Raw genomic sequence first — 25,932 nt, 5'->3', positions numbered from 1 at the left:
TGCCTCTTTACTTTCTCAATAAGCCTTGCATGGGGTACCTTATCAAATGCCTTGCTGAAATCCATATACACTACATTTACTGCTCTACCTCAAAAAATTCAATCAGACTCTTAAAGCACGACCTGCCTTTGGCAAAGTCTTGCTGTCTATTCTTAATCATATTATGCCTCTCCAAATGTTCCTAAATCCTGCCTCTTCGGATCTTTTCCATCAACTTACCAACCACTGAAGTAAGACTCACTGGTCTATAATTTCCTGAGCTATCTCTGCTTCCTTTCTTGAATAAAGGAACAATATCCGCAACCCTCCAATCCTCTGGAATCTCTCCCGTCCCCAATAATGATGCAAAAATCATCGCCAGAGGCCTTGCAATCTCCTCCCTCGCCTCCCACAGTAGCCTGGGGTACACCTCCTTCGGTTCCGGGGTCTTAGCCAACTTGATGCTTTCCAAAAGCCAGCACATCCTCTTTCTTAATGCCTATTTGTTCAAGCTTTTCAATCTGCTGTAAAGTCATCCCTACGATCGCCATTAGGTGACTCAAATTTAAATTTTTATATATACCATCTGATTTTTCTACTGTGTCAGTTTCTAAATTACAAATTATTTAGTTTCATTAATTAATTTTCATCTTGATATTTTGGATTTATTTTAATAAAGTATGTGTTCACTGTTACCTTTTTTCCTAATTTTTCCCATTTGGCTTAAGGACAACCTGCTGTGAACTAGTCATCAGAAATAACAGACCTAAGGTATCTTTCATAACTTCAGAATCCCCCCAAACATGGTGATTTGTTTTTTAAAGAGAAGTTGCTGTAGGAAAATGCAATAGGGATTTTTCACATTATCCCATAAGCAGCATTGAGGTAAATGAACAGATTTACTTGAGAATTAATAACTCATCTGATAATGGCACCATTCAACATTACAGCATTCATTCAGTACTGCACCCAGTCAATTTCTGATCCCATTGGTGGTCATTTGAAATGGAAAGCAGTGTGTCAATAAAGAAGGAAACATAACTATCTTGGAGCTCACCTCTTGAGCACAATCACAACTAACTTAAGTACAGTATTACACGTTAGTGTATTTTCTGTTCCTTTGTATTATACTATTCCTCATTTTTTTTAGGAATGACTTTCACCTTTAATGCTGTGAATGAAATGAGAACACTGTTAGGTCATGTGGTCATATGAGCCTGCTGTCCCATTCAATAATAGTTGATCTGATCTTGGCTTCATCTCCCACCTTGCTGTCTGTTTCCCATTAACTTTGACTGCTCTATTAATCTAAAGACTGTCTGTCTATCTTTCAATATATCCAATGAACTGACCTCCACAACTGTCTTGGGTAGAGAATTCCAATGACTTAGGACCCTCTGAGGAAAAGAAATGCTCGTCATTTCTTTTAAAAGAGAGAACACTTGTTTTCCTGAAGCTATGGTCACAATTTTACATTGAGGGTTAATACCCACTCAGTGTCTATCCTGTCTTCCCATCAGAGTAGCAGACTGCCACACCGGGAGCACTGAACACAGTATATGAACCCAATAGGCTTGTTCTCCCTAACTATCATTCAGGGCCCCAAACAGTCCTTCCAGGTGAGGCAACACTTCACTGGTGATGCTATTGGGGCCATGTACTGTGCTCGGTGCTCCCAGTATAGCCTCCCGTATATCAGTGCGACCCAATTATAGATTAGGAGACCGCTTCGTCAAGCACCCACGCTCCATCCGCCAGAACAAGTGGGACCTCCCAGTGGCCATCCACTTTAATTCCACTTCCCATTCCCATTCTGTCCGTCCTTCGCTGTGGGGATAAGGTCACACTTAGGTTGGAGGAAGAACACCTTGTATTTTGTTTGGGTAGCTTCCAACCTGATGACATGAACACCAATTTCTCAAATTTCCAGTAATGCCTCTTCTCCCCACCCACCCCCCAACTTCTCCCATCCTTGTCTCTCTCTCATGTTATCTCCTTGCCTGCCCATTGCCTCCCTCTGGTGCTCCTCCTCCCCCTCCCCTTTTTTCTTCCATAGCCTTCTGTCTCTTTCACTAATCAATTTCCTAGCTCTTTGCTTCATCCCTTCCCCTCCAAGTTTCACCTATTGTTTGCTGTTTCTCTCTGCCCTCCCCCCACCTTTCAAATCTACTCCTTAGTTTTTATTCTCCAGTACTGCTGAAGAGGTTTGGCCCGAAATGTCGACTGTACTTCTTTCCAAATATGCTATCTGGCCTGCTGAGTTCCTCCAGCATTTTGTGTATGTTGCTCGGATTTCCAACATCTGCAGATTTTCTCTTGCTTGTGGTCCCAAACAGTGGTGTATGTTTCAATAACATTGCCTCTCAATCTTCTAAATTCCAGCTTTTCTGACAACAGTTTTGTGATCTCAGTAATCAATCTATTGAATCTTTTTGTGAACAATGAAGATGATGTAAACTCTGTTGTATTCCAACAATGCCTGTCAAAGGCAAGTCTTCCCTGCTTTGGTACTCTATTTCCTTTGCGACAAAGGCTAACATTCCATTTCCCTTCCTAATTACTAGCTGCTACCTGAATACTGACTTTGTGTTTCATGTATGAGGACTTCTAGATCCCACTGTTCTACAACATTATGAAGTCGCTACACTTAAACAATGTTTCTTTCCTTTTCTTCATCAAATAGTTAACCTCACATTTTCCCCTCACTATGCTACACCCACTAAATTTGGCCCTTCATGCCTTCCCCACAGTTTGCTCTTTCCACTTAGAATAGTCAACAAATCTGGCAACAGTCACTTTAATTGGGTTGATATGTAAACAGTTGAGGTTTCAGCATGGATCCCAACAGCACTCGTCATTGGTTACAACTTTACAGATCATACAACTAACATAGAGAGTGTGGTGTGGTGTTTTCAGACAGGCAGGTCAGCAGCAGTAAGAATCTCTTATTTTTTTATATTGTAAAGCTAACTGAGTGATAAACATTAGCCAGGGTATTATGGATTACTCTCCAGTCTTGCAGAGTGCATTCACACTTGATGCAATTTGGGACGGTTTAGCAATTTGTCATTGCTAAAATGAAGCTCAGATCAGTGCTGGCAGTGAAAAGAATGCAGAGACAGTTCTGTTAAATGAGAAAAAATGTCAGTCACGAACTGCTGTCTACATTGGGCGGAGAGAACATCCTTAATGTACAAATTGAATAAGAGATTCAGTGACATTTCTGTCTGAAAGATTAATTCCACCTCATAAAAGTTGTATTAGCATTTTATTTAGTACTGTTGGTTCCAAAGGTGACTCCTATTTAGACTTCCATTGTCTTTTAATAGTTTTGGATGACAATGTGCAACAGCCATAAAGCTAATCCTGAGCAGGAAATATTGGCGGTTTAATTGGTCAGATAGGTCTCTTCCAAATGATGTTTCACAGTTAAAAAAGACGCGTGTTTCTAAGTTGGTTTTTATTCTTTCATTACTGTTGGTGAGGCAACTTATCCAGCTGCGGCAGTCATTTCATTAAGGTATTTCCTCAGTACTGTAGTATAATGAAGATGAAATCAAAAGTTACTGCCACTAGTAAAAATATTGCCTTGCATCTCCAGCAAATCTGGTTCAATCCTGAACTTACTTCTCTGTGTGGAGTTTGCATGATCCCCAAATGACCACATGGGTTTCCTTCAGCAACTCCAGTTTACTCCCACATCCGAAACCTGGGTGGTTGGTTAGTTGTTCACTATAAAATACCACAAGTGATAGAATCTATGGCAGAGTTGAGTTAGTGGAGAATTAGTGTTTTTTTTTAAATGTGTTCTTGATGGTCCAGTTGAACTTGGTGGGCCAAAGGCCCTCTTTCTGTACTGTGTTGTCCTGTGACCCAACAAAAAGTATTCTGTACCTTAACAACACACAAAATGCTGGAGGAACTCAGCATGTCAAGCAGCATCTACAGAGAGGAATAAACTGCTGATGTTTCAAGGCCAAGAGCTTTCATCAGGTCCTTTCTGGTGCTTTAACTGATTTAAGCATGTATGTACACAATAGCTGCCAATCGGTTATCTGATTAGAACTGATTCACTCATTATTCCCTCCTCCTTCACCTCTGGCATCCCCTGAATATTTATTTTTGCTTCCAGCCTATTCCATGTGTAGATACTTCCCATTGTGTACCATCTTCACACCTGGATTCAGGTCCCATGTACCTGTTGTATCAGCCCACCACTTCTCCTTGACCCCACTCTCCAGTCAATCTCCTAACCTGTATGAATCCTTCAGCCAAGCTGCATTAGGGGCGAAGCACTCACATAAGAATACCAGACCAGTGATTTGCTTTTATGAGGGGTGATTGATAAGTTCGTGGCCTAAGATAGAAGGAGTCAATTTTAGAAAACCTAGCACATTTATTTTTCAACATAGTCCCCTCCTACATTTACACACTTAGTCCAGCGGTTGTGGAGCATATGGATCTTGGACCTCCAGAAAGTGTCCACAGCAGGGGTGATTGATAAGTTTGTGGCCTATGGTAGAAGGGGATGAGTTATATAGTTCTCGTTACATGCAGTTCAATGCTTTGAGTGATTATGCAGAAAGTTTGAAGTTAATAACTCATCTCCTTCTACCCCAGGCCACGAACTTATCAATCACCCCTGATGAGTTATTAACTTCAAACTTTCTGCATAATCACTCAAAGCGTTGAACTGCATGTGCATGTAACGAGAGCTGTATAACTCATCTCCTTCTACCTTAAGCCTTGAACTTATCAATCACCCCTGCTGTGGAAACTTTCTGGAGGTCTAAGATCCATCCATATGCTCCACGACCGCTGGACTAAGTGTGTAAACGTAGGAGGGGACTATGTTGAAAAATAAATGTGCTAGGTGTTCTAAAGTTGACTCCTGCTTTAGGGCACAAACTTATCGATCACCCCTCATATTGATATGAGTGGCAGGGTTGGGTTTCAGCTCAGTCTTGATGACTCAGTGGTGTTCATTGATGCCAGATGGAGGCAGTTCAGTACAGAAGATGGCCATTGGCTAGATTTTAATGTGGCATGACCTGTTCAGCAATTTTTGGTGAACTAGTCCAACAAAAATTGCTGAACTACAATTCTTATACAGTACCATAGTGTCCCTTTTTGGTGTTGTGTATTAAATGTATGTACTTGTTTTTTTCAACTGTAATTGATTAGTCAGCAATTAGTGACACTAAAATTTAATGTTACAAAGAATTACTCTTTATGGCAAATGAGCAGTGATGATGATTGGAACACTTGAAACGTAGTTCATCGTCATTCTCTACAGCCGCGCTTATTTTTTTATACTCCTTTCTGAAGGCAATAATTAGTGTTAAGATACACAAGTACTGTCAGCCACCTGGAGCCTAATCAATAGTCTCCGGGTAGTTGAAAAACTACTTGATTTTAGTCCTTGCAAGAGACTCCAATTTAGTTTGAGAACTAAGCATGAAAAATGACAAAGTTTGCTGGTTAGCGATCCAGGAGTGGAATCTATGAGTCTCCTTAAAAACACTCAAATATTGCTGGAGGAACTCAGCAGGTGAGGCAACATCTATGGAAAAGAGTAAGCAGTCAACTTTTTGGGCCGAGACCATTCATCAGGACTGGAAAGAAAGATGAGAAGTTAGAGCAAGAAGGTTGGGGAGAAGGGAGGAATTATGAGGTGGGAGGTGAGAGGTGAAACTGAGGGAGCGGTGTAGTAAAGAGCTGGGAAATTGATGGGTGAAAGAGATAAAGGTCTGGAGACTGGGGAATCTGTAGGAAAGGGTAGATTACCATAGAAGAAAGGGAAGGGGAAGGAGGACCACAGGGAGGTGATAGGTTATTAAGGAGATGAGGTTCAAGAAATCAATGTTCATGCCATCAGATTGGAGGCTAATCAGATGGAATATAATGTTTTGCACCTCCAACCTGAGTGTGGCCTCATTGCGGCAGCAGAGGGGGCCATGGACTACCATGTTGGAATGGGAAGTAGAATTGAAGTGGGTGGCCACCAGGAGATCCTGCTTTTTCTGGTGGATGGAGCGTTGGTGCTCGGCAAAGCAGTCTCCCAGTCTATGTTGGGTCTGACTGATATACAGGTGGCCACAGCAGGAGCAGTAGATACAGTAGATGACCCCAACAAGCTCACAGGTGAAGTGTCGCCTCACCTGGAAGGACTGTTTGGGGCCATGAATAGGGGTGAGGGAGGAGGCGTAGCACTTACTCCATTTGCAAGGATAAGTACCGGGGAGAGATCAGCGAGAGGGATGAATGGACAAGGGAGTCACGTAGGGAGCAATCCCTGTGGAAAGTGGGTAGGCGTGGGGGAGATTACATGCTGGTGGGATCCCATTGGAGATGGCAGAATTTACAGAGAATTATGTGCTGGGCACAAGGCTACTGGGGTGGTAGGTAAGGACAAGAGGAATCCTTTTCCTGGTGGAGTGAGGTAGATGTGTGTGAAATGAAAGTGATGTGGGTGAGGGCAGCATTGATGGTGGAGGAAGGAAAGCCCCTTTCTTTAAGGGCACCTCATTAGTTTGAGAATGAAAGGCCTAACATCCTGACTTGGAAATGAAGCAGCATCAATTAAGAGGTAAAAGTGAAGAAAAGGAGCTCAGCAGAAAACAAATGGATATGGAAATGGATGAGTTAGTGTTAAAAATTATAACAATTGTCTCTTTTTACTAAAGAGCAAATGTGCTCAGTCTCCAGGCAAAAGGCAGGCTTATGCACTCACAGAAACTGACTAGTTTTCAGCAAGGCAGTAAGAAATGACTAAACAAGTGACCCTTCACAGAACCGATTTATGGGAGAGTGAACGAGGTTTTCAAACTGCTGCTCATTTAAAGCAAAAGTTGTTTCATAAGCAAATAACATTCAGCCTGCACTTGCATTCACCTCTCTCCTGCTGATCAGGTTTCATGGAATACAACTGAGTCCAAATGTAACCTTCCCCTCCTACTGAGCAAAGACTCCACCAAAGGGAAAGAAGCACAACTCTCTTCATGCTCACTGCACAGACAAATCTCAGTAAGGTCCAAGTTTGATTGCATTCTCTACCTATGGAGAGTGATTATGATCTAGCAGCTCCCCACACCAAACAAAGATGTTATCCAAGATTCATTCTCGTTTGCATGCTGTTCCATATAAGAATTTGCATGTTCCAACCTGTGGTTATGAAATTCTCACTGCGGTCCTGAAATGTCAGAAGTAGACGCCGCTGATCATTCTCTATAGAGAATTGTGTGCATTTACAACACAGGAAGCCATTTTGCTCATTGTCACCAGTCTGGGTAAAAATTGATTTTAATTTAATCCCACTTCTCAGCTCTTTGATGCATAGCCCTGAAGGTAATGGTTCTTTAATGCTCCTTCAACCACCTTTTAAAAGTGTTGAATGTTTCTGCCTTTATCAGCCTTTCAGGTAGTGAGTTGCAACCCTCCATTAACTGGTATCTTGTTATCAATTCCTCTTAAGACCTACCATTTAAGTTAAATCTATGCCTGCTGTTTACTGGCCTCTCTACGGGGAAGTGAATGCTTAAGAATATCCTGCTTAAGTTTCTAACAATTTTATATAGCTCAATTAAATATCTGTTCAGTCTCCTGCACCTCAAAGAAAACTGCCCTAGTGTAACTTTTAACAAGGCCGTTGACAAGGTTCCGCAGAGGAGGTTGGTAAAGGAGGTTCAGTCGCTTGCCATTCAAGATGAGGACGAAAATTGGATTCAGTTGCCTCGTTGACCAAAGGCTTGTGACTAGTGGTGTGCCGCAGGGACTGGTACTGGGTCCATTGTTTGTCGTCTGTGTCAACAATATGGATGATAATATGGTAAACTGGATCAACAGATTTGCAGATGACACCAAAATTGGGGGTGTAGTCGACGGATGGAATTTAAACAGAGCTTCCGCCATCTCCAAAGAGATCCTACCACTAAACGTATCTTTACCTCCCCGCTCTCTTCGCTTTCGCAAGGATCACTCCTACTGCAATTCCCTTGTCCATCTGTCCATCCATCCCTCCCTCCTGGCAGGTATCCCTGCGAGCGGCCCAAGTGTTACAGCTGCCCATTCATCTTCTCCCTCACCTCTATTCAGGGCCCCAAGCAGCCTCTCCAGGTGAGGTAATACTTCACTCCGAATCTGCTGATGTTGTCTGTTGCGTCCAGTGCTCCGGATGCTGCAGTCTGTACATTGGTGAGACCCGTTGTAAACTGGGGGAACCGCTTCGTCAAGCACCTCCGCTCCATCTGCCTAAAGCAGAACTTCCCGGTGGCCAAACATTTTAATTCTGATTCCCAGTTCCATTCCAGCATGTACCTGTTGTATCAAGATGAGCCATCCTCAGGGAGCAACACCTTGTATACCAACCAGATGGCATGAACACTGATTTGTCCTTCCGGTTTAAAAAAAAATTCCCCCTTCCCCTCCCCTACTCAGGCCTTTTACCTCTTCTCCCTTGCCTATCACTTACCCCAGGTCCCCTCCTCTTTCCCTTTCTCCCAAGGTCCTCTCCTATCAGATTCCTTTCTCTCCAACCATTTACCTTTCCCACCCATTTGGCTTCACCTGTCACCATCGAGTTAGCCTCATTCTTGTCCCCCTGCCTTTTTATTCTGGCACCTTCCCCTTTCCATTTCAAACCTAAAGAAGGGTCTCGGCTTGAAACATTGACTGTTTATTCATTTGCTTGACCAGCTGAGTTCCTCCAGAATTTTGAGTGCGTTGCAGTTGGAATTTAGAGCAAGCAAGTGTAAGATGTTGCTCTTTGGGAGAACAAGCCGGGCTAGGACTTAAACGATGAGTAGTGGGACACCAAGGAGTGCAGTAGAACTGAGAGGGTCTTGGAATAAAGATCTATAAATCCTTGAAAGTGGCGTCACAGGTAGACAGGGCTATAAAGAAAGCTTTTGGCACATTGGCCTTCATAAATAAAAGTATTGAGAATAGTAATTTGGATGAAGCTGTATTATAGAAACATAGAAAATAGGTGCAGGAGTAGGCCATTCGGCCCTTCGAGCCTGCACCGCCATTTATTATGATCATGGCTGATCATCCAACTCAGAACCCCGCCCCAGCCTTCCCTCCATACCCCCTGATCCCTTTAGCCACAAGGGCCCTATCTAACTCTCTCTTAAGTATAGCCAATGAACTGGCCTCAACAGTTTCCTGTGGCAGAGAATTCCACAGATTCACCACTCTCTGTGTGAAGAAGTTTTTCCTAATCTCGGTCCTAAAAGGCTTCCCCTCTATCCTCAAACTGTGGCCCCTCGTTCTGGACTTCCCCAACATCGGGAACGATCTTCCTGCATCTAGCCTGTCCAATCCCTTTAGGATCTTATACGTTTCAATCAGATCCCCCCTCCATCTTCTAAATTCCAACGAGTCCAAGCCCAGTTCATCCAGTCTTTCTTCATATGAAAGTCCTGCCATCCCAGGAATCAATCTGGTGAACCTTCTTTGTACTCCCTCTATGGCAAAGATGTCTTTCCTCAGATTAGGGGACCAAAACTGCACACAATACTCCAGGCGTGGTCTCACCAAGGCCTTGTACAACTGCAGTAGTACGTCCCTGCTCCTGTACTCGAATCCTCTCGCTATAAATGCCAGCATACCATTCGCCTTTTTCACCGCCTGCTGTACCTGCATGCCCACTTTCAATGACTGGTGTATAATGACACCCAGGTCTCGTTGCACCTCCCCTTTTCCTAATCGGCCACCATTCAGATAATAATCTGTTTTCCTATTTTTGCCACCAAAGTGGATAACTTCACATTTATCCACATTAAATTGCATCTGCCATGAGTTTGCCCACTCACCCAACCTATCCAAGTCACCCTGCATCCTCTTAGCATCCTCCTCACTGCTAACACTGCCACCCAGCTTCATGTCATCCGCAAACTTGGAGATGCTGCATTTAATTATGTTAAAGCTATATAAGATGTTGGTGAGAGCTGATCTGGAGCACTGTGCAGTTTTAGTCACCTACTAACAGGAACGATATCAATAAGATTAAATTATTGCGGAGAAAATTTACAAGAACGTTGCCAGGACCTGAGTTACAGGAAAAGGCTGAACATGTTGGGACCTTATTCCCTGGAGCGTAGGAGAAAGAGGAGATTTGATAGAGGTAAAAATTATGAGTAGTATAGGCAGGGTAAATGCAAACAGGCTTTTTCCACTGAGCATGGGTGAGACTAGAATGAGAGGTAACGGGTTAAGGGAGAAAGGTGAAATGATTAAGGGGAACATGAGGGGGGGAACTTATTTACTCAAAGGGTAGTGAGAGTAGGGAATGAGCTGCCAGTGCAAGCGGTGAATGTGGGCTTGATTTCAACATTTAAGAGAAATTTGGATAGGTACACTGGGTGTGGTCTTGCATTGATTCTATTCTTATATTAACTGTGATTGCCTGCAAGAAAATGAACCTTAGGATTGTACAGGGTGACGTATAGGTACTTTGATAATAAATTTATTTTGATCTTTGAAATTGAAGTCTTAAAACTGAATAAAGCAAACATCAAAGGCATGAATTGTCAGTGGTAGATTGGGGAATTGTAACTGTAAGCGAGCAATGGCTACATTTTAAGAAGCTTTTATAAAAGCACAGAATATGTATGGAATGGAACAATGTGCATGATGCAGCATCTTCATCATGTTTGGTGTAGATGTTTTGGGCTGTTCCTATGTTGTGCTATTTCACAGCACTACAATTACAGGAAAAATGCCGTGAACAAAGGCAACCCTTGTACTTGGCTTTCGTAGGTTTGATAAAGGCATTTGACACAGTATACTGCCAAGTTCTCTGGCATATTCCATCAAGCTGTGTCTGCCCTGACAAGCACTTATCAATATCGGGGCTGCTGTATGATGACATATCAGCCACGGTACTCAGCGGTGGCGGCTCTGAATCAGATCCCTTCACTGTGAGGAAAAGAGTCAAGCAGGCTATGTCATTGTACCCTACTATTTGCCACCTTTATCACTGCCATCATCCTTCACCTCATTGGCCAAGACCTGCCACCTGAGATCCAAATTATGTATAGAATAGTCAACAGGCTTTTCAGCTTCAACCAGTTCAAGGCCAAGAACAAGGTCAACACCACTTCTATCATGGAGCTTCAGTATGTGAATGACAACCCCATCGCAGCACATTCTGAAGAAGTCCTCCAATGTAAACTGAATGCGTTTGCTAAGATATATAGGGCCCTGGGTCTTGTTTTGCATGTAAAAAGACTCGGGTCCTGTGTCAGCCGCTGCCAAACCAGCCATTTACATACACAGCGCTCGATAGAAGTTGATGATATTGTTTTTGAAGATTTAGACCACTTTCCCTCCTTGGCAGCAGTCTATCCGCCAAAGCAGACGTCGACTTCGAGATCAAGAACCTCCTGAGTAGTGCTATTGGAGCCTAAGCAGGACTAAGGAAAGAGTCTTTGAAGATCACGATATACAGGTCCAAACAAAACTTTTGTTCCATAGGATAGTCATTCTTCCTACATTACTGAATAGAGCTGAATCATGGACCACCTACAGAAGACACCTGAAAGCCCTGGAACAATACCACCGAAGATCCTTACAAAAGATTTTGAGGATCAGACACACTAACACCAGTGTACTGGAGGACGCCAACATGAGCAGCATCTCCACCACGATAAAGCAACACCAACTCCGATGGATAGCTCATATCATTTGGATGTCTAACTTGCATCTCCCCAAACAGATCCTTTACTCCTGGTTGAAAGGAAATCAGAGAGTCCCTGGTGGCAAAGGAAATACGTCAAAGATAACATTAAAATTAGCCTGAAGAAATCCAACATTACATCTTAAAAACTGGGAGGACATTGAACTCAATGTAATTCTTCATCTAATCTGGGTAACCCATTAAGGGAACATCCTCCTGGACTAGAGTGATCACACTACTGCTATTTTATGTTCTATTTAAGGATTGAATGCATTGTTATGCTTAAAGGACTTTTTAAAAAAATCCAACAGGAAAATTGGTATGGTATAGGTAGTTAAAAATAGTACAGGTTGACCACCGATTTTTCTGGAAACTGATGGTTCGGCACCTCTTTTAATTCAGATGAAATTACGAGGCCAAGTATCGCTCACTTTTCATGAAATGTCTGTTAGATGACGGCAATTTAACATGAAGGACATTCTTTGGTTCATTGCCCATGGGTGGAACTTTCAACACTAAAGATTCGCTGGCATAAGTTGTGGCCTGCCTTGATGTCTGATAAAGCACCTGAAGAAAAGCTTGACGATGATTTTACAGGATTTTGTGAAACAAAAGAGTTCATGATATGTTTGCTTATGCAAAAATTGTTACAGGACTTGCTTTCAAAGATTATAGCAAGTAGTCCCAATGAAGGAAATCTGTGTGAGTGGATGATTGTCAATGACAAAACACCTGTTGTGCATCACCTTACAGATTCAGAAATTATAGACAGTGTCTGAATGCTGATTAAAAACACTGCAAGTGATGAAAATGGCAGCAATGATAATGAAACGGATGAAACAGAAAGATTTAATACTGACAAGTTAATTGAATTGTTGGGTGATTTAGTCAAATGGTCAGAGAAACGTACATTAGTGATGGAACAGGAGCTAATCAATTTTTATTTGATGCAAGAAAAATTATACAGGGAGAAATCAAAACACATGAAACAACTTTGCCTGGATGAAATGTTAACAACGATGACCATGAAGCAACATTCTTTGTAAGCACAGTAACTAATACATTACATTTAATTTTTGTTTAATTAATAATCCTTTTTAAGCTTCTGTAGTCCATTTTTGCCATTATTATTGAGTGACCTCTTTTTGCCCAGCAAAAACACTAATCTGGCAAGGCTTAGGAACAGAGGGTGCTGGAAAAGAGGACTGTTTAAAAATTCAGAATTTGGCAAAAGGAAAGAAGATGTAAAATATACACGTAGTCAAACAAACACATGACTAAACTATCTTGTAGATCTTTCAATAGGAAAGATTAGCAAAAGTTAATGCGGGTCTCTTACAGGTAGATGAAAAATTAAAATGAGAATTAACAGAAATCACAGTAAGATTACAGTAAGAAAATGTTTGTGTGAATAAAATACCTCCTGGGCAGAGTTAGCATGGGCAAACACGAGAAAATCTGCAGATGCTGGAAATTCAAGCAATGTACACAAAATGCTGGTGGAATGCAGCAGGCCAGGCAGCATCTATAGGGAGAAGTACAGTCGACGTTTCAGGTCAAAACCCTTTGTCAGGACTAACAGAAAAAAGAGATAGTAAGAGATAGATTTGAAAGTGGGAGGGGGAGGGGGAGACCCGAAATGATAGGAGAAGACAGGAGGGGGAGGGATGAAGCCAAGAGTTGGGAAGTTGCATGGTTTGTGAAAGGGCAATCGCATTTGTCAAATTGGGTTTCAAACTAGCAGATGTGAATTTTCAGAAATCCTTTAATAAGGTGCCACATGAGAGAAAACAATTAGTGTACTGGCACGGATGGAGAATTGGTTGAAAGTCAGAAAACAGAAAGAATAAATGTGTCGTTTTCAAGTTGAAGGCTGTGACGAATGGGGTGCTGTTGATGAGATGCCAGCTTTTCACAATCTATATCAACGATCTGAATGAGGGGATCATGTGCAGTATAACCGGCTTTGCTTTGCTGTGAAGCTGACTGGCAGTGTAGTCTTAAGAAGGGAGCAGAAAGGGTTTGGGAAGATGAAGACAAGTTAAGTAAATTGGCGAGCATCTAGCAGATAGAATTCTGTGGAAAAATTGAGGTCATCCACTTAAGTGGAAAATAAAAGCAGAGAAACAGTTGCTTTTTAAAATAATGAGTTTGACGGGTACACAAGCAACGTGGGTGTCCTACATGAGTCACTGAATTAGGTATTTCAAGTAATTAGGTGTATTGGCTTGCTCTGCAAGAGGATTTCAGTACAAGAGCAGACGTCTTGCTTTACTGATACTGGAGCCTCGTGAGACTGAGTCTGCAATATTGTGTACACGTCTGATCTCATCTAGCAAAGAAAATATTTGCAATACGGGGGAAATGGGTAAGCAGATGGACCAAAGCTGCCTTCATTTTAGAAAAATGAAGGATGCTCTCATTACAAAATTAAAACCCTCAGAATGTTTTCCACCTGTGTCCAAAGAAATTTAAAAAGACTCTTTGGTGACATATCAAATCTCCTCAAACACCTTAATGAAGTAGAGTTGCTGGTGTGCCTTCCTCAGCATTGCATCAATGTGTTGGGCCCAGGATAAATCCTCTGTGTATCAGCATCTCAGGAACTTAAAGCTCCTCACCCTTTCCACCCCTGACCCATCACTGACAATTGGTGCACGCTGTCTCAACATTTACCTGAAGTCTGACAAATCCTTCATCTTGCAGACATTGAGTGTGAGGTTGCTGTTGCAACATTACTTCACCAGCTGATGAATCTCACTCCTGTATGCAGCCTTGTTGCCATCTGAGATCTCACTAACAACAGTGGTGTCATCTGTGAACTTGTAGCTGGTGTTTGAGCTGTGCTTAACCATCCAGTCACGAGTATAGAAAGAGTAGAGTGGTGCTGGGCTAAGAATGCATCTTTGAGGTGCAGCTGTGTTGATTGTCAGCGAGGAGAAGATGTTATTTACCCATCTTTACTGACTGGTTTCCCTATGAGGAAGTGGAGGGAGGGCAAGAGGCCCATAAGAGTCTTTTAACCTTGAGGGGGCAGGTGGGTCTCAACTTCTAATGAGGACTGATATAAGAATTTGATATCCTAAGTGAAAAATTACACCTCTAGTAAGCCAGTATTGGATTGAAATATCAGCCTAGTCACTACACTCAGATTTCTGCAGTGAGGCTGAAACCCACAATTTTCTAACTCCAATTTTCTGAATATTACAAGAAGTGGCTGCTATTAAGGCAATGAATTTTAAAAGTTCTGCTAGACTCAAATTCTGAAAGCTGCTCTATAATGTGCTTTTGGAATATTAGGGCTGACGGGTTATTTTTATATGTTTATCTCCCAGTTTATTTTTGATCCAGATCTACCACATTTCTTCCTCTGATTACATGTCTGACTATTTTGACTTGCCACGAAGTGATCTTGAGTTAGCCTATAATCAAAATTGACCTGAACTTGTTGCACTTATTTAACTCAAGTCTGAACAACTGACCTCTGTATTTTGCATCAGATTATTTCCTGCCTGTGTTTGATCTACTGCCCTTCCAAGGTTTGGCAAAAATTCCTGTATCTCATTTAATGATGACGTAGCCTTTTATATAAAAAAAACAAAAACACTAAGCAGTTTAAAAGCCAAAATTGAATCATGTAGATGACTGATCACGCACTTTGATTGCAATGCATAGAGCTTCAGTTCAAATAAAAACAATTTCTTCTCTAAAGTCTTGCTAGCAAACTAAAAGTTAGCTGGATAGTCTCCAATTTCTGTGAATTAAGTACCTGACTGAATCAATTTTATACTTCTTGGTTAAGTAAATCCACAGAAACATCTGGAATCTTAATGAGGAACAACACCTTATATTCCGTCTGGGTAGCCTCCAACCTGATGGCATGAACACCGACTTCTCTAACTTCCGCTAATGCCCCAATTCCCCCTCGTACCCCATCTGTTATTTATTTTTATACACACATTCTTTCTCTCACTCTCCTTTTTCTCCCTCTGTCCCTCTGACTATACCCCTTGCCCATCCTCTGGGTTCCCCCCCCTTGTCTTTCTTCCCGGACCTCCTGTCCCATGATCCTCTTGTATCCCTTTTGCCAATCACCTGTCCAACTCTTGGCTCCATCTCTCCCGCTCCTGTCTTCTCCTATCATTTTGGATCTCCCCCTCCCCCTCCCCCTCCCACTTTCAAATCTCTTACTAATTCCTCCTTCAGTTAGTCCTGACGAAGGGTCTCGGCCTGGAACGTCGACTGTACCTCTTCCTAGGGATGCTGCCTGGCCTGCTGCGTTCACCAGCAACTTTGATGTGTGTTGCTTGAATTTCCAGCATCTGTAGAATTCCTGTTGTTTGAATAATTTCATGTTTATTTTCCCTTTCCTCAACTACAACTTAGCTAGCTATCCAAGAAATTAAGGAAAAGAGGAAGTCTGTGCTATGTAAAAATAAAAAATGATGGAAACATTCAGCAAATCCACAGGTATCTTGAAGAATGGTCAATGTTTCAGGTGAATGATCTTTCACTAGAACGAGGAAACGTTGGAAATCGTATGTTTTAACTTGTAAAAGGAGGGGTGGAGAAAATAAAAGGAATGTTTCTAACACGATGAAGACCAAGAGATGGCCATACTGCTTGAGTGAAGGTAGCAAAAGTAAGTTAACTGCAACTGATCTGCCTGGAGAAGATCCTAACAGGGGAGATGATTGAGCAGAGAGGAACAAAAATCATTCAATGGATGAGGTTATAGACGAAGTCATTCAATTGGTGACAGAGGACAAATTAGGACAAAGTCAGCATTGATTCTTCAAGGGAAAATCTTGCCTGACGAACCTGTTGGAATTCTTTGAGGAGATTACAAGAAGGATGGATAAGGGGAGTGCAGTGGATGTTGTATATTTGGACTTTCAGAAGGCCTTTGACAAGGTACCACACGTGAGGCTGCTTACAAAATTAAGAGCACATGGTATTACAGGAAAGTTACTGGCATGATTAGAGCATTGGCTGATTGGTAGGAGGCAGCGAGTGGGGAAAAAAAGGATCCTTTTCTGGATTCCCTGTTCCTGAACTGCAAGGACCCTGTGTCTATGACACTCACCAGGAACCTGCCGTTCACTGTGAAGTACTTGGTCTGTAGCCTACTGAGACTTATGGCTGCCTCTTTTTTCAGCTTCTGCTTGTATGTCAACAGAAGCAAGCTTGAAGAGTGATCTGATTTTCCAAAAGCTAGGCGAAGGGGAGTTTTGTAAGCATTGCGGAAGGAAGGGAGAGTAGCAGTGGTCAAGTGTGTTATCTCCACGAGTGCTCACCTGGATGTGCTGTCAAAATTTCAGAGAGACTTTCGTCAGCAACACTCGATTAAAGTCACCGGCGACAATGAAGGCAGCCTCTGGGTGTGCAGTCTCCAGCGTGTTGATGGTCTCATACAGTTCATTGAGAGCCAGGTCGATATTAGCCTGTGGCGGAATGTACACCGCTGTGAACTCCCTAGGCATCCAGTAGGGTCTGCACAGCAGCACCAGGTATTCCAGGTCTGGGGAACAAAAGGATTTGAGTTCATGCACATTTTGGGGATCACACCAAGCATTGTTGACCATGAAGCATACTCCTCCTCCTTTACTCTTCTTAGTGAGGGCTCGATGGCATGATCCGGTATCTCCTCTGTCTGCCAAGTCCCCACGAAGCACAAAACGTTACAGTCCTTTGTTTCCCGTTGATAGGAGATTCTGGCTCTCATTTCACAAAGTTTGTTATCCAGGGACTGAATGTTAGCCGGAGTATGCTAGGGAGCGGCGGTCGATTTGCACGCCGTCTCAGCCTCCCCAGGACGTCAGCCCTTCTCCCTTGCCTTTGGCACTTCTTCCGCAGTAGTGGCGGTGTAAAAGATGAGTCTCCCATGGATCGTGCAAGCAGGGGTTCCCAGTGTAGGGAAGGCGGCACATAGTGGGTAAATGCCGTCTTTCCGATGTTCAGAACGGTCAGTCTATCGTATCTGATGTGACTATCAGCTACTTTAACAGAAAATGCTAAGAAAAATGGCAGTGCAGACTCAATGGGTAAATGGCCTAATTCTGCTCCCATGTCCTATGGCCTTTTGATCTTATGGATTTCGGTGACCAACTCTGCCATCTTCATCTGGGATGATACCTGGGCATGTCTAGTCCAGTGGTATCTGTACCCCCATCAGGAGTGACCAGTCAGGAGGGGTGGACAACGAAGGTGTAAATACCACCAGACTAGACATGCCCTGGCATTGTCCCCAATGCCGAGTTGGCCATCGAAATGCGGTTAAGATTGATACCTGTTCCCGGCTGGAGGCCCAATGCCCTAGTTCTGCTCTTGTGTCTTGTGGTCTAAATACTCAACAATTTAGGTAGCAGCTGTGGCAAGAGAAAAGGAACTGTTGATGTTACAGGTTTCATCAGACAGGCAGGTTCTGCTACAAGGTGGAAAGGATGTGTTATCTGAAATTTAAAAAAAATTGGGGACAAAATGATGAGGGTATCGCTGCTTCAATCGAACAATAAGAAGGGATGAGATGAACGGAGATATTGCAGCTCCTGCTCTCGCATATGAAGGTACCATGAAAAAGGGCCCTGTTGGAGAGGAATTACTGTGGAAGGGTCTCAAGTTCAAGTTTATTGTCATTCAACCAAGTACATGTTTACTGTCAAATGAAACAACATTCCTCCGGACCAAGGTGCACAACACAGTACAAAAAACGCTCACAATGCATGAAATAATATTACCACAAATGACTTGGCAAATAATAAGGAGCATTTATGGCAAGTTCAGACTTTAGAATGCCATAAGAGTTAGTCGTATCCGATCAGGACAATATGTTGAAGTTAATAAAACAAATAGCTGAAGATCTGTTCAATATGGCATGGAAAGCAAGAATTGTGGGAACAGTCTTGACTGAAAGCAGAGCAGTGGGAAATAAAACAGAAATGGTTGGAACCCTGTCAATTTGGGTGGAAGGATACCATGGATAAGAAAAAAATTAGCCACTTTGGAAGAATTGGTGTGGAAGATATGATCAGAATTAAATGCAGTAGTGCTGGAACAACTGGGGTCATGAACAAATGCGGTCAGGATAGATTGTCATTGAGACAGGCTGCAAACCTTTCCTCTGTCTGTGTGTATGTGGGAGAGAGAGAGAGAGAGAAAACTTGGAGAAGGGAAAGTTAGAGATAAATGTAGAAACAAGATTACGATGGAAATTGGAGAGCAATGAAGATGAAACTTTCAAGTTCTATACAACAGCAGGAAACAGCATTTAAAAGGCATACTAGAAAAGGAGGCAAGGGAGGACAAAGAAAGGACTGAAACAAAGGCTGTATCACAGACAGGTATAACTTGAATCCTTATATAAACCTAAAGCTACACACTCAACTGGAGGAAGTGAGTAGAGTTAAAGGAGAAGTTATTTAGTGTGCTAATAACTTCGGAGTATTGGCAGTTTTTGGTTTTTCGAGGAAGAATGTGCATCTGTCTAAAATGCAGAGATGTGGTAAATTGGAGGTTTCAAACAAGTATGTGTATTTACACTTTGCATGAGTGGTGGGGGAAGGGTCCATGTGGAGAATGCAAAGGAATATGCCAGGATTGTAATTCATGCCATGGTTTGCTTATTCAAATGATTTTGCAAAGAAATGCAGAAGTTTGATTTCTGGGACTGAAGGCAACTAACAAAGCAACAGGAAGTTTGTCTGAGCAATTTTAGTATTAAATATTGCTTAAATATGCACATGACAGTTAAGAGGAAGTGAGCTGCTATCCATCTTCAAGGTAGCATTTTTTCTAAACTAAACATAAAATTACCCATGAGTAAAAAAAAATTCCACAAACTTATCAATATCAAAACCACTATTCACAGGCTGCTTGTGTCACCTTCTTTTACATAGGCAAGGCAATGGCAGAGTTGATTCATTTTCAAAAGACCAATACTATTCATAAGAAATGTTATTTAAAAAAAATAGTAAAATTCCTACCGTGTGTCTTGTAACTTCATTGCAATTGTAGTATTACATTTTCGCTCAATATCCATTATAAGAGTTTGAAAGAAGATGAGCAGATGAAGGCCATGTAGCACATGGTCTGGTTTGCATTCAACATTCAGAAGTTTCCCTTAACTAGATGGGAACTTCTATCACCTGACTTTCAAGGGAATTTGGGAATAGTCGGGGTTACTGGAGAAAGCACACATTTATGGTTATAAATATAACTACTTTGTCCTTAAGTTGAAACCTCTGCAGCAAAGCACCGTTTTGAACCTCCAGAACTGTACTGGAGTGAAGTTGATGCTTATTATATCTTGACGTGGGTTTCCGTTTAAACCATTTTCACACTTCCCTTTATCATATAAGTGAATCAAATGTTAATTCTTCCTGCATAAATAATTACATTTTGGAAACATGATTTTAAAATTACAATAAATTCTTGTAGTTTTAATCTGGATGAATAATTTTTTGAAGTGTATAATAGGAGAGTGAGGGGAGATTTGATAGAGGTATACAAAATGATGAGGGGTATAGATGGGGTAATTACAAGCAGGCTTTTTCCACTGAGGTTGAGTGAGACTAGAATTAGATGTTGTGCATTAAGGGTAAAAGGTGAAATGTTTAAGGGGAACATGAGGGGAAACTTCTTCACTCAGGTCTTTTAAGAGACTTTTAGATAGTACATGGAGTTTAGAAAAATAGAGGGCTATGCAGTAGGGAAATTCTAGGCAGCTTCTCGAGTAGGTTACATGGTTGGCACAACATTGTGGGCCGAAGGGCCTGTAATGTGCTGTAGATTTTCTATTTTCCATATTTTCTATTTCTCCAGTCTTTATTGTTTCATGAACTGTAAAGACTGGAGATTTAAACATGAGTCTATGGTTAGGGTAGTGCATGTATGTACCTAATTAATGCTTACCAGTATTCCCCAGTTAACTTGTACTTCTCTGAAATTAACTTGTACTCCAAACAAAATTTGCTTATTCCCATGTCCCATATCTTTAAAAAAACAGAATCCTGCAAGTACAGACACATAGATCATTCGTTATGCTGTAAATCTCCAAGTATTTTGGGCAGAATAAGAATTTCTGTGAACATTTTTCTATAAAAGATCTTACATAGTCATAGAACACTACAGCACAGAAACAGACCTTTCGGCCCATCTAGGCCACGCTGAACTATTTGAACTGCCTACTCCCATCGACGTGCACCAGAACCATAGTTCCCCATATCCCTACCGTCCATGTACCTATCCAAATTTCTCTTAAATGTTGACATCAAACCTGCATCCATCACTTCACTGGCAACTCGTTCCACACTCTCGCTACCCTCTGAGTGAAGAAGTTCCCTTTCATGTTCCCCATAAACATTTCACCTTTTACCCTTAATCCATAACATCTAGTTCTAGTCTCACCCAACCCCAGTGGAAAAAGCCTGCTTGTATTTGCATATTTCTCTGCAATATTTCAATCTTATTGACACCTTTCCTTTTGGTAGGTGACCAAAACTGCACTACAGTACTCCAAATTAGCCCTCAACAACGTATTGTACAACTTAAACATAATATCCCAACTCTTGTACTCAGTACTTTGATTTATGAAGGCCAATGTGCTAAAAGCTTTCCTTGTGACACTATCTAACTGTGACACCACTTTCAAAGAATTATGGATCTGTAGTCCCAGATCCCTCTGTTCTACTGCACTGCTTAGTGCTGTACCACTCACTGTGCAAGGCCTACCCCATCCTCCCAAAGTGCAACATCTCACACTTGAATACATTAAATTTCTTCTGCCATTTTTCAGCACATTTTTCCAGCTGGTCTAGATCCCACTGCAAGCTTTGATAGACTTTCTTACTGTCCACAACATGCCCACTCTTGGTGTCACCTTCAAATTTGCTGATCCAGTTTACCATATCGCATCCAGATCGTTGATATAGATGACAAACAACAACGCACCCAGCACTGATCCCTGTGGCACTCTGCTAGCCGCAGGCCTGCAGTCATCTACTTTCTGGCTTCTCCACAAAGCCAATGTCTAATCCGGTTTACTACCTCATCTTGAGCACCAAGCAATTGAACCTTTGTGACCAACTTTTCATGTGGGACTTTACATGAATATTACACCCAATATTAAGGGCTGGATTAACAAAAACATTTTGGTGAAAATGGAAAACTCTTTGGGTCTCCAAAATTTCTATATAATTTTCCTTATTTCCCAGTACAGAATGTTTATACAGGATATTGTCTACATATTTAAAAATATGCATGAATAATGTAGATATAAGCAGGATATTCGTAGTCATACTGCACAGCGCCAGACTCTTGGTCCCACCATATCTATGTTGCTCATCATCCACCAAACTACCCCATTTACTAGCAGTTCACTTCTATGCTTCTTTGCCTTGGTGATTGAAGTGCTTGTCCAGATACTTTCTCAAGGTAGTAAATGGAAACGTAAATTTACTATGTTTTTTTTTCTTTTTATATCATCCTGCTACAGTTGAGATTGCAAACAAATTTGGGTAAAAAAAGTTTTTTTTTACCCCTTTTCCCCTCTAACATTGTTATTACTCATTTTAAAACGATGCCCTTTTAAACTCTATTATAAGAGGAAGATGCCCCTCCTAATTTTGTAGTCTTCTAACAGATTTGCCCCCTGCCTTCCTTGCTTCAAACAAAATATGCCTAAACCCCATTAGGTTTCTTGTCATAGCTGAAACATCCCATCACAGGCAGCATTCTGGTAAATCTCCTCTGCACACACTCCAAAACACACGCATCCTTCCAATACTCAACCTGTGGTCTAACTAAAGTTTTGGAAAGTAGCACCATGCCCTCCATTCTCTTGTACTCCTTCTAATGAAGGCCAGCATGGCATATGCCTTCACTATTTTACCTATGCTGCTATCTTTAGGAATTTAAAGGTCACCAAGGTCCCTTTGATCCTCAATACTCTCTGGGGCCTTATCATTTGTGCTGTGTGCCTTGATACTACTAGACGATTCCCCCCCCCCCCAAGGCATCACTTCTCACTTATGTGTTAAACTCCACACAATTATCCTGTTGATCAATATTGTTCTGTAATTTAAGATTCCTTCATACTAAAGAGGCCTCCACCAGCTTTTGCAGCATTCCAATTTTGAATGGTTGGGTGGGTGATATAAAGCAACAAGCTTACAAAAATCATGAGTTTAACTCTTGTCCTGTTGCGTTTGCCACCTTCCTCCCTCCTACTGTCACAACTTTTCCATGCCCATGTTGAGATATTAGCAAAAATAATTGTTTAATTTTTAATTGAATGTCAGATCAAGAATTGCGCTGAGGACTAAAGTAGGTACAGACAGATTGGAATTTTGTTGAACATATTATGTGAGCTACTGATCCTAAACAAATTGAATATTGTGGCTTCTAATATTAAATCAAGTCCTACGGTTTTAATTTAATTGAATTCTGGCCTTGGTGTTGGTCTCCATAGTCTAATCCCTGTACATCCATAATATCTTCCTTCAATATTTGCCTCTCAGGCACAGATGCAATCACTTACCCACTGTGCTTTCATTTGCCAAGGCCCTTGCTCAGCTCTGTAATACTCTCAACTCAACCCCTCCACTTGTTTCCTTTACGGCATGTCTTAATACTTACCTTAATGGCCAAGCTTTTTCTCATTTCCTCTGGTATTCTTTTAATATGTATATTTAAATATCAGTTTTGTTTCTATTTCTCTCTTAAAAGTAGATCCAGGGACATTTTCTTTTGGCTGCATTCAGGGTATCTCAAAGCAAGTTTTTGCTTCTCTTTTCATTCAGACCGAAACTGAGAATAATCATTCCTTAATTAACTACTTAAGAAGTGAAAGCAGGATCCAATTTTTTTTTTCATGTTTGCCTAAAGCCCACACAGATCCACAGCATATGCAAGCTGTATATATTCCTGTGTGGAATATGTTTGCATTGTGTTCCCTTGAAAACCATGGGTTTTTTTTATTTTAAAACCAATATTTGGCAAAATGGAATTTTAAAAATAATTGGGAGGGAAATCATTTTTATATGTAATTGTTAAACTGTAAGAACAGCTGGATATGTTCCCTTGGATAGTTCAGTAGGAGTTTTGTATTTCTTTAACCTCATACATATTGGAATGGGCTTGCTGCAGGATTCACTAACATTATGGCTGATTTGATTTCAGACTCAACTCCATATTCTCATCTACCCTCAGGAATTTTTCACCTCCTTATTTATCAAAATTCAATTTACCTCTGCCTTACTATTCAGAGACTTGGCTTTCATCACCTTTGAGGAAGAGTGTTTTGTAAACACGAGAACCTTGGGGGATAACTCATTTGAATGGCCCACTTGCACTCTTCTCTCTCTTTCCTTTTCCCCCATTCTAGATTCTCCAATGAATGACTTCATCACATCCACACTGTTCAGATCTATCGGAGTCTTCTATGTTCCAACCCAGATATTGTAGAAAAGAATCAAATGCCAAACTTAGCTAAATATTTAGAATAATCAAATTCTATGAATGTAAGAATATTGGGTGTATGGGTTTTTCTTAAATGTGAAAGAAAATTCTTGTGAACTAAATTAAAGGCCACGAAATTGGATTACAATTATTTGATACTTTTTTCTGGAAAAGTGATAAGGAGTTGGTAAAGTTAGGTGCACAAGAGACTACAAGTGCTGGAATTTGGAGCAACAGAATCTGCTGGAGGAACTCAGCAGATTAAGCAGATCTTTAGACAGGAGAGGAATTATCATCAATTCCTTCTCCATTCCACCCCCCCCCCCCCCCGCCAATCGAGGCTGCTTGATCAACTGAGTTCCTCCAGAAAATTGTTCTTTGCTAGTGAAGCTGGGTGCCCGTTTTTGATCTGCATCAGAGCCGAGTTTCTATGGCCCCAGTGGCCTTGTCAGATTTCTCCCTATGTACTGAACTTAACTTTTAAAGTACGTAGACCAATGAATACTATGTCGATTCTTTCCCATGATTTTTAATTGAAATCCTTTAAACTACAAAACTCATTTTCTCTAATTTAACAAGCTGCCTTAGTGTTTCATAAATTTGGTTAAATCAATCTAGAAAAATAAACATCTAAATCACCCCTAAATACGTGAATCTACAATAAAACAAATGTCCTCTGTACTTTATTGTTTAAAAATCTCAGGAACAGGAGGATGATGACAATAATTTGGGATACTCTGCTGGCTTATTCCTGTTTATGACAGCTGTTTTACTCCACTGAGTAACTTCATTCAATTTATTTTCTGCCCAATCAGCAGAAAAACAAAAGTACTGTTCTATCATTGACATGAAAAAGTTTTCTGTTTGCAGCATGAATGACTGTGACCCACAATGCACTGAGATAATAAAATTTATTTTCGTATCAAACAACATTACAAAGTTGATTCCTCAGCATCTAACTTATTTACACTCAGGGCAGGGATTAGGAAGAGGGAGTCAAACTTTAGATGTAGCTTCAAACTCTTGGGAGTTGTGTTTCACATACTTTACCAAGAGGATCTTTCATATACATTTCAAAATCGAGAGATCTTGATTAATACAGGCATGGCATAAGTTAGTGTTTAACATTTTTTTAAATAACACTTGAAGTAGGCAAAACCTACAAAAAAAAGTGGCTTTCTAAAAAAAAATGTTTGTGCATGTATAAATGGCTGCAGTGATGGGAACAAACCTACAAAAATCATTTAACTCTTTCCATTTGCACAAGAGTGCAGCAATATGGAACAAATCTGACTATTCTGTACTGATTTAATTTTACACTTTAATTAGAGCCAGGTTAGGCAAAAAAAGTGTGCTTAAGAGTTTCCTCATGTGCAACCCAACATTATGTATTTGTTACTTCTCACAGGTGTGGCCAATTTCCTGTACACTTGGAGCAACACTTGGATTCACTATCAGTCTTGTCATCGCGCCTTTATGGATATACTGGAACAGGAAGCACCTCACATACAAATGCAGATGATTTCAGCAGTTGGTGATAGTGCTGTAATATATTGGTTAAACTAGCTCTATTTTGAATGGCATATGGGCATTTCGCAGTATTTTGTAGAGTAAGGTGTTTACTTGAATTCATGTGTTCCAAGACTACATATATATTTTCTGGAAATCCTTAGGTTATTTTCTTTCGTAAAGAGGGGAAATAAAATATGTAGCTTTTGCAAATGAAATGACCCCTGAGAATCTTAACATTGTACCTTACCAGGAAATAAATTCCTCCAGATGATACTTATTTGCTGTTTTCCCCCACCTCCCAGCCC

At 41.1% G+C, this 25,932-nt stretch overlaps 1 protein-coding gene across 1 annotated transcript in view; it reads left to right on the top strand.

The window, feature by feature from the left end:
* Positions 1 to 25,660, top strand: part of pigf (phosphatidylinositol glycan anchor biosynthesis, class F) — a 68,197-nt gene extending 42,537 nt beyond the window's left edge. Inside the window, exon 5 of the mRNA XM_063055675.1 lies at positions 25,524 to 25,660. Within this exon, the coding sequence (XP_062911745.1) occupies positions 25,524 to 25,637 (114 nt within the window). The 3' untranslated portion in view covers positions 25,638 to 25,660. The remainder of the gene's footprint in view (positions 1 to 25,523) is intronic.
* Positions 25,661 to 25,932: the final 272 nt, after the last annotated feature.

This window comes from Mobula hypostoma, chromosome 8, assembly GCF_963921235.1.
Source record: "Mobula hypostoma chromosome 8, sMobHyp1.1, whole genome shotgun sequence".
Taxonomy (NCBI): Eukaryota; Metazoa; Chordata; class Chondrichthyes; order Myliobatiformes; family Myliobatidae; genus Mobula; species Mobula hypostoma.
This window is presented reverse-complemented; position numbering and strand designations above follow the sequence as displayed.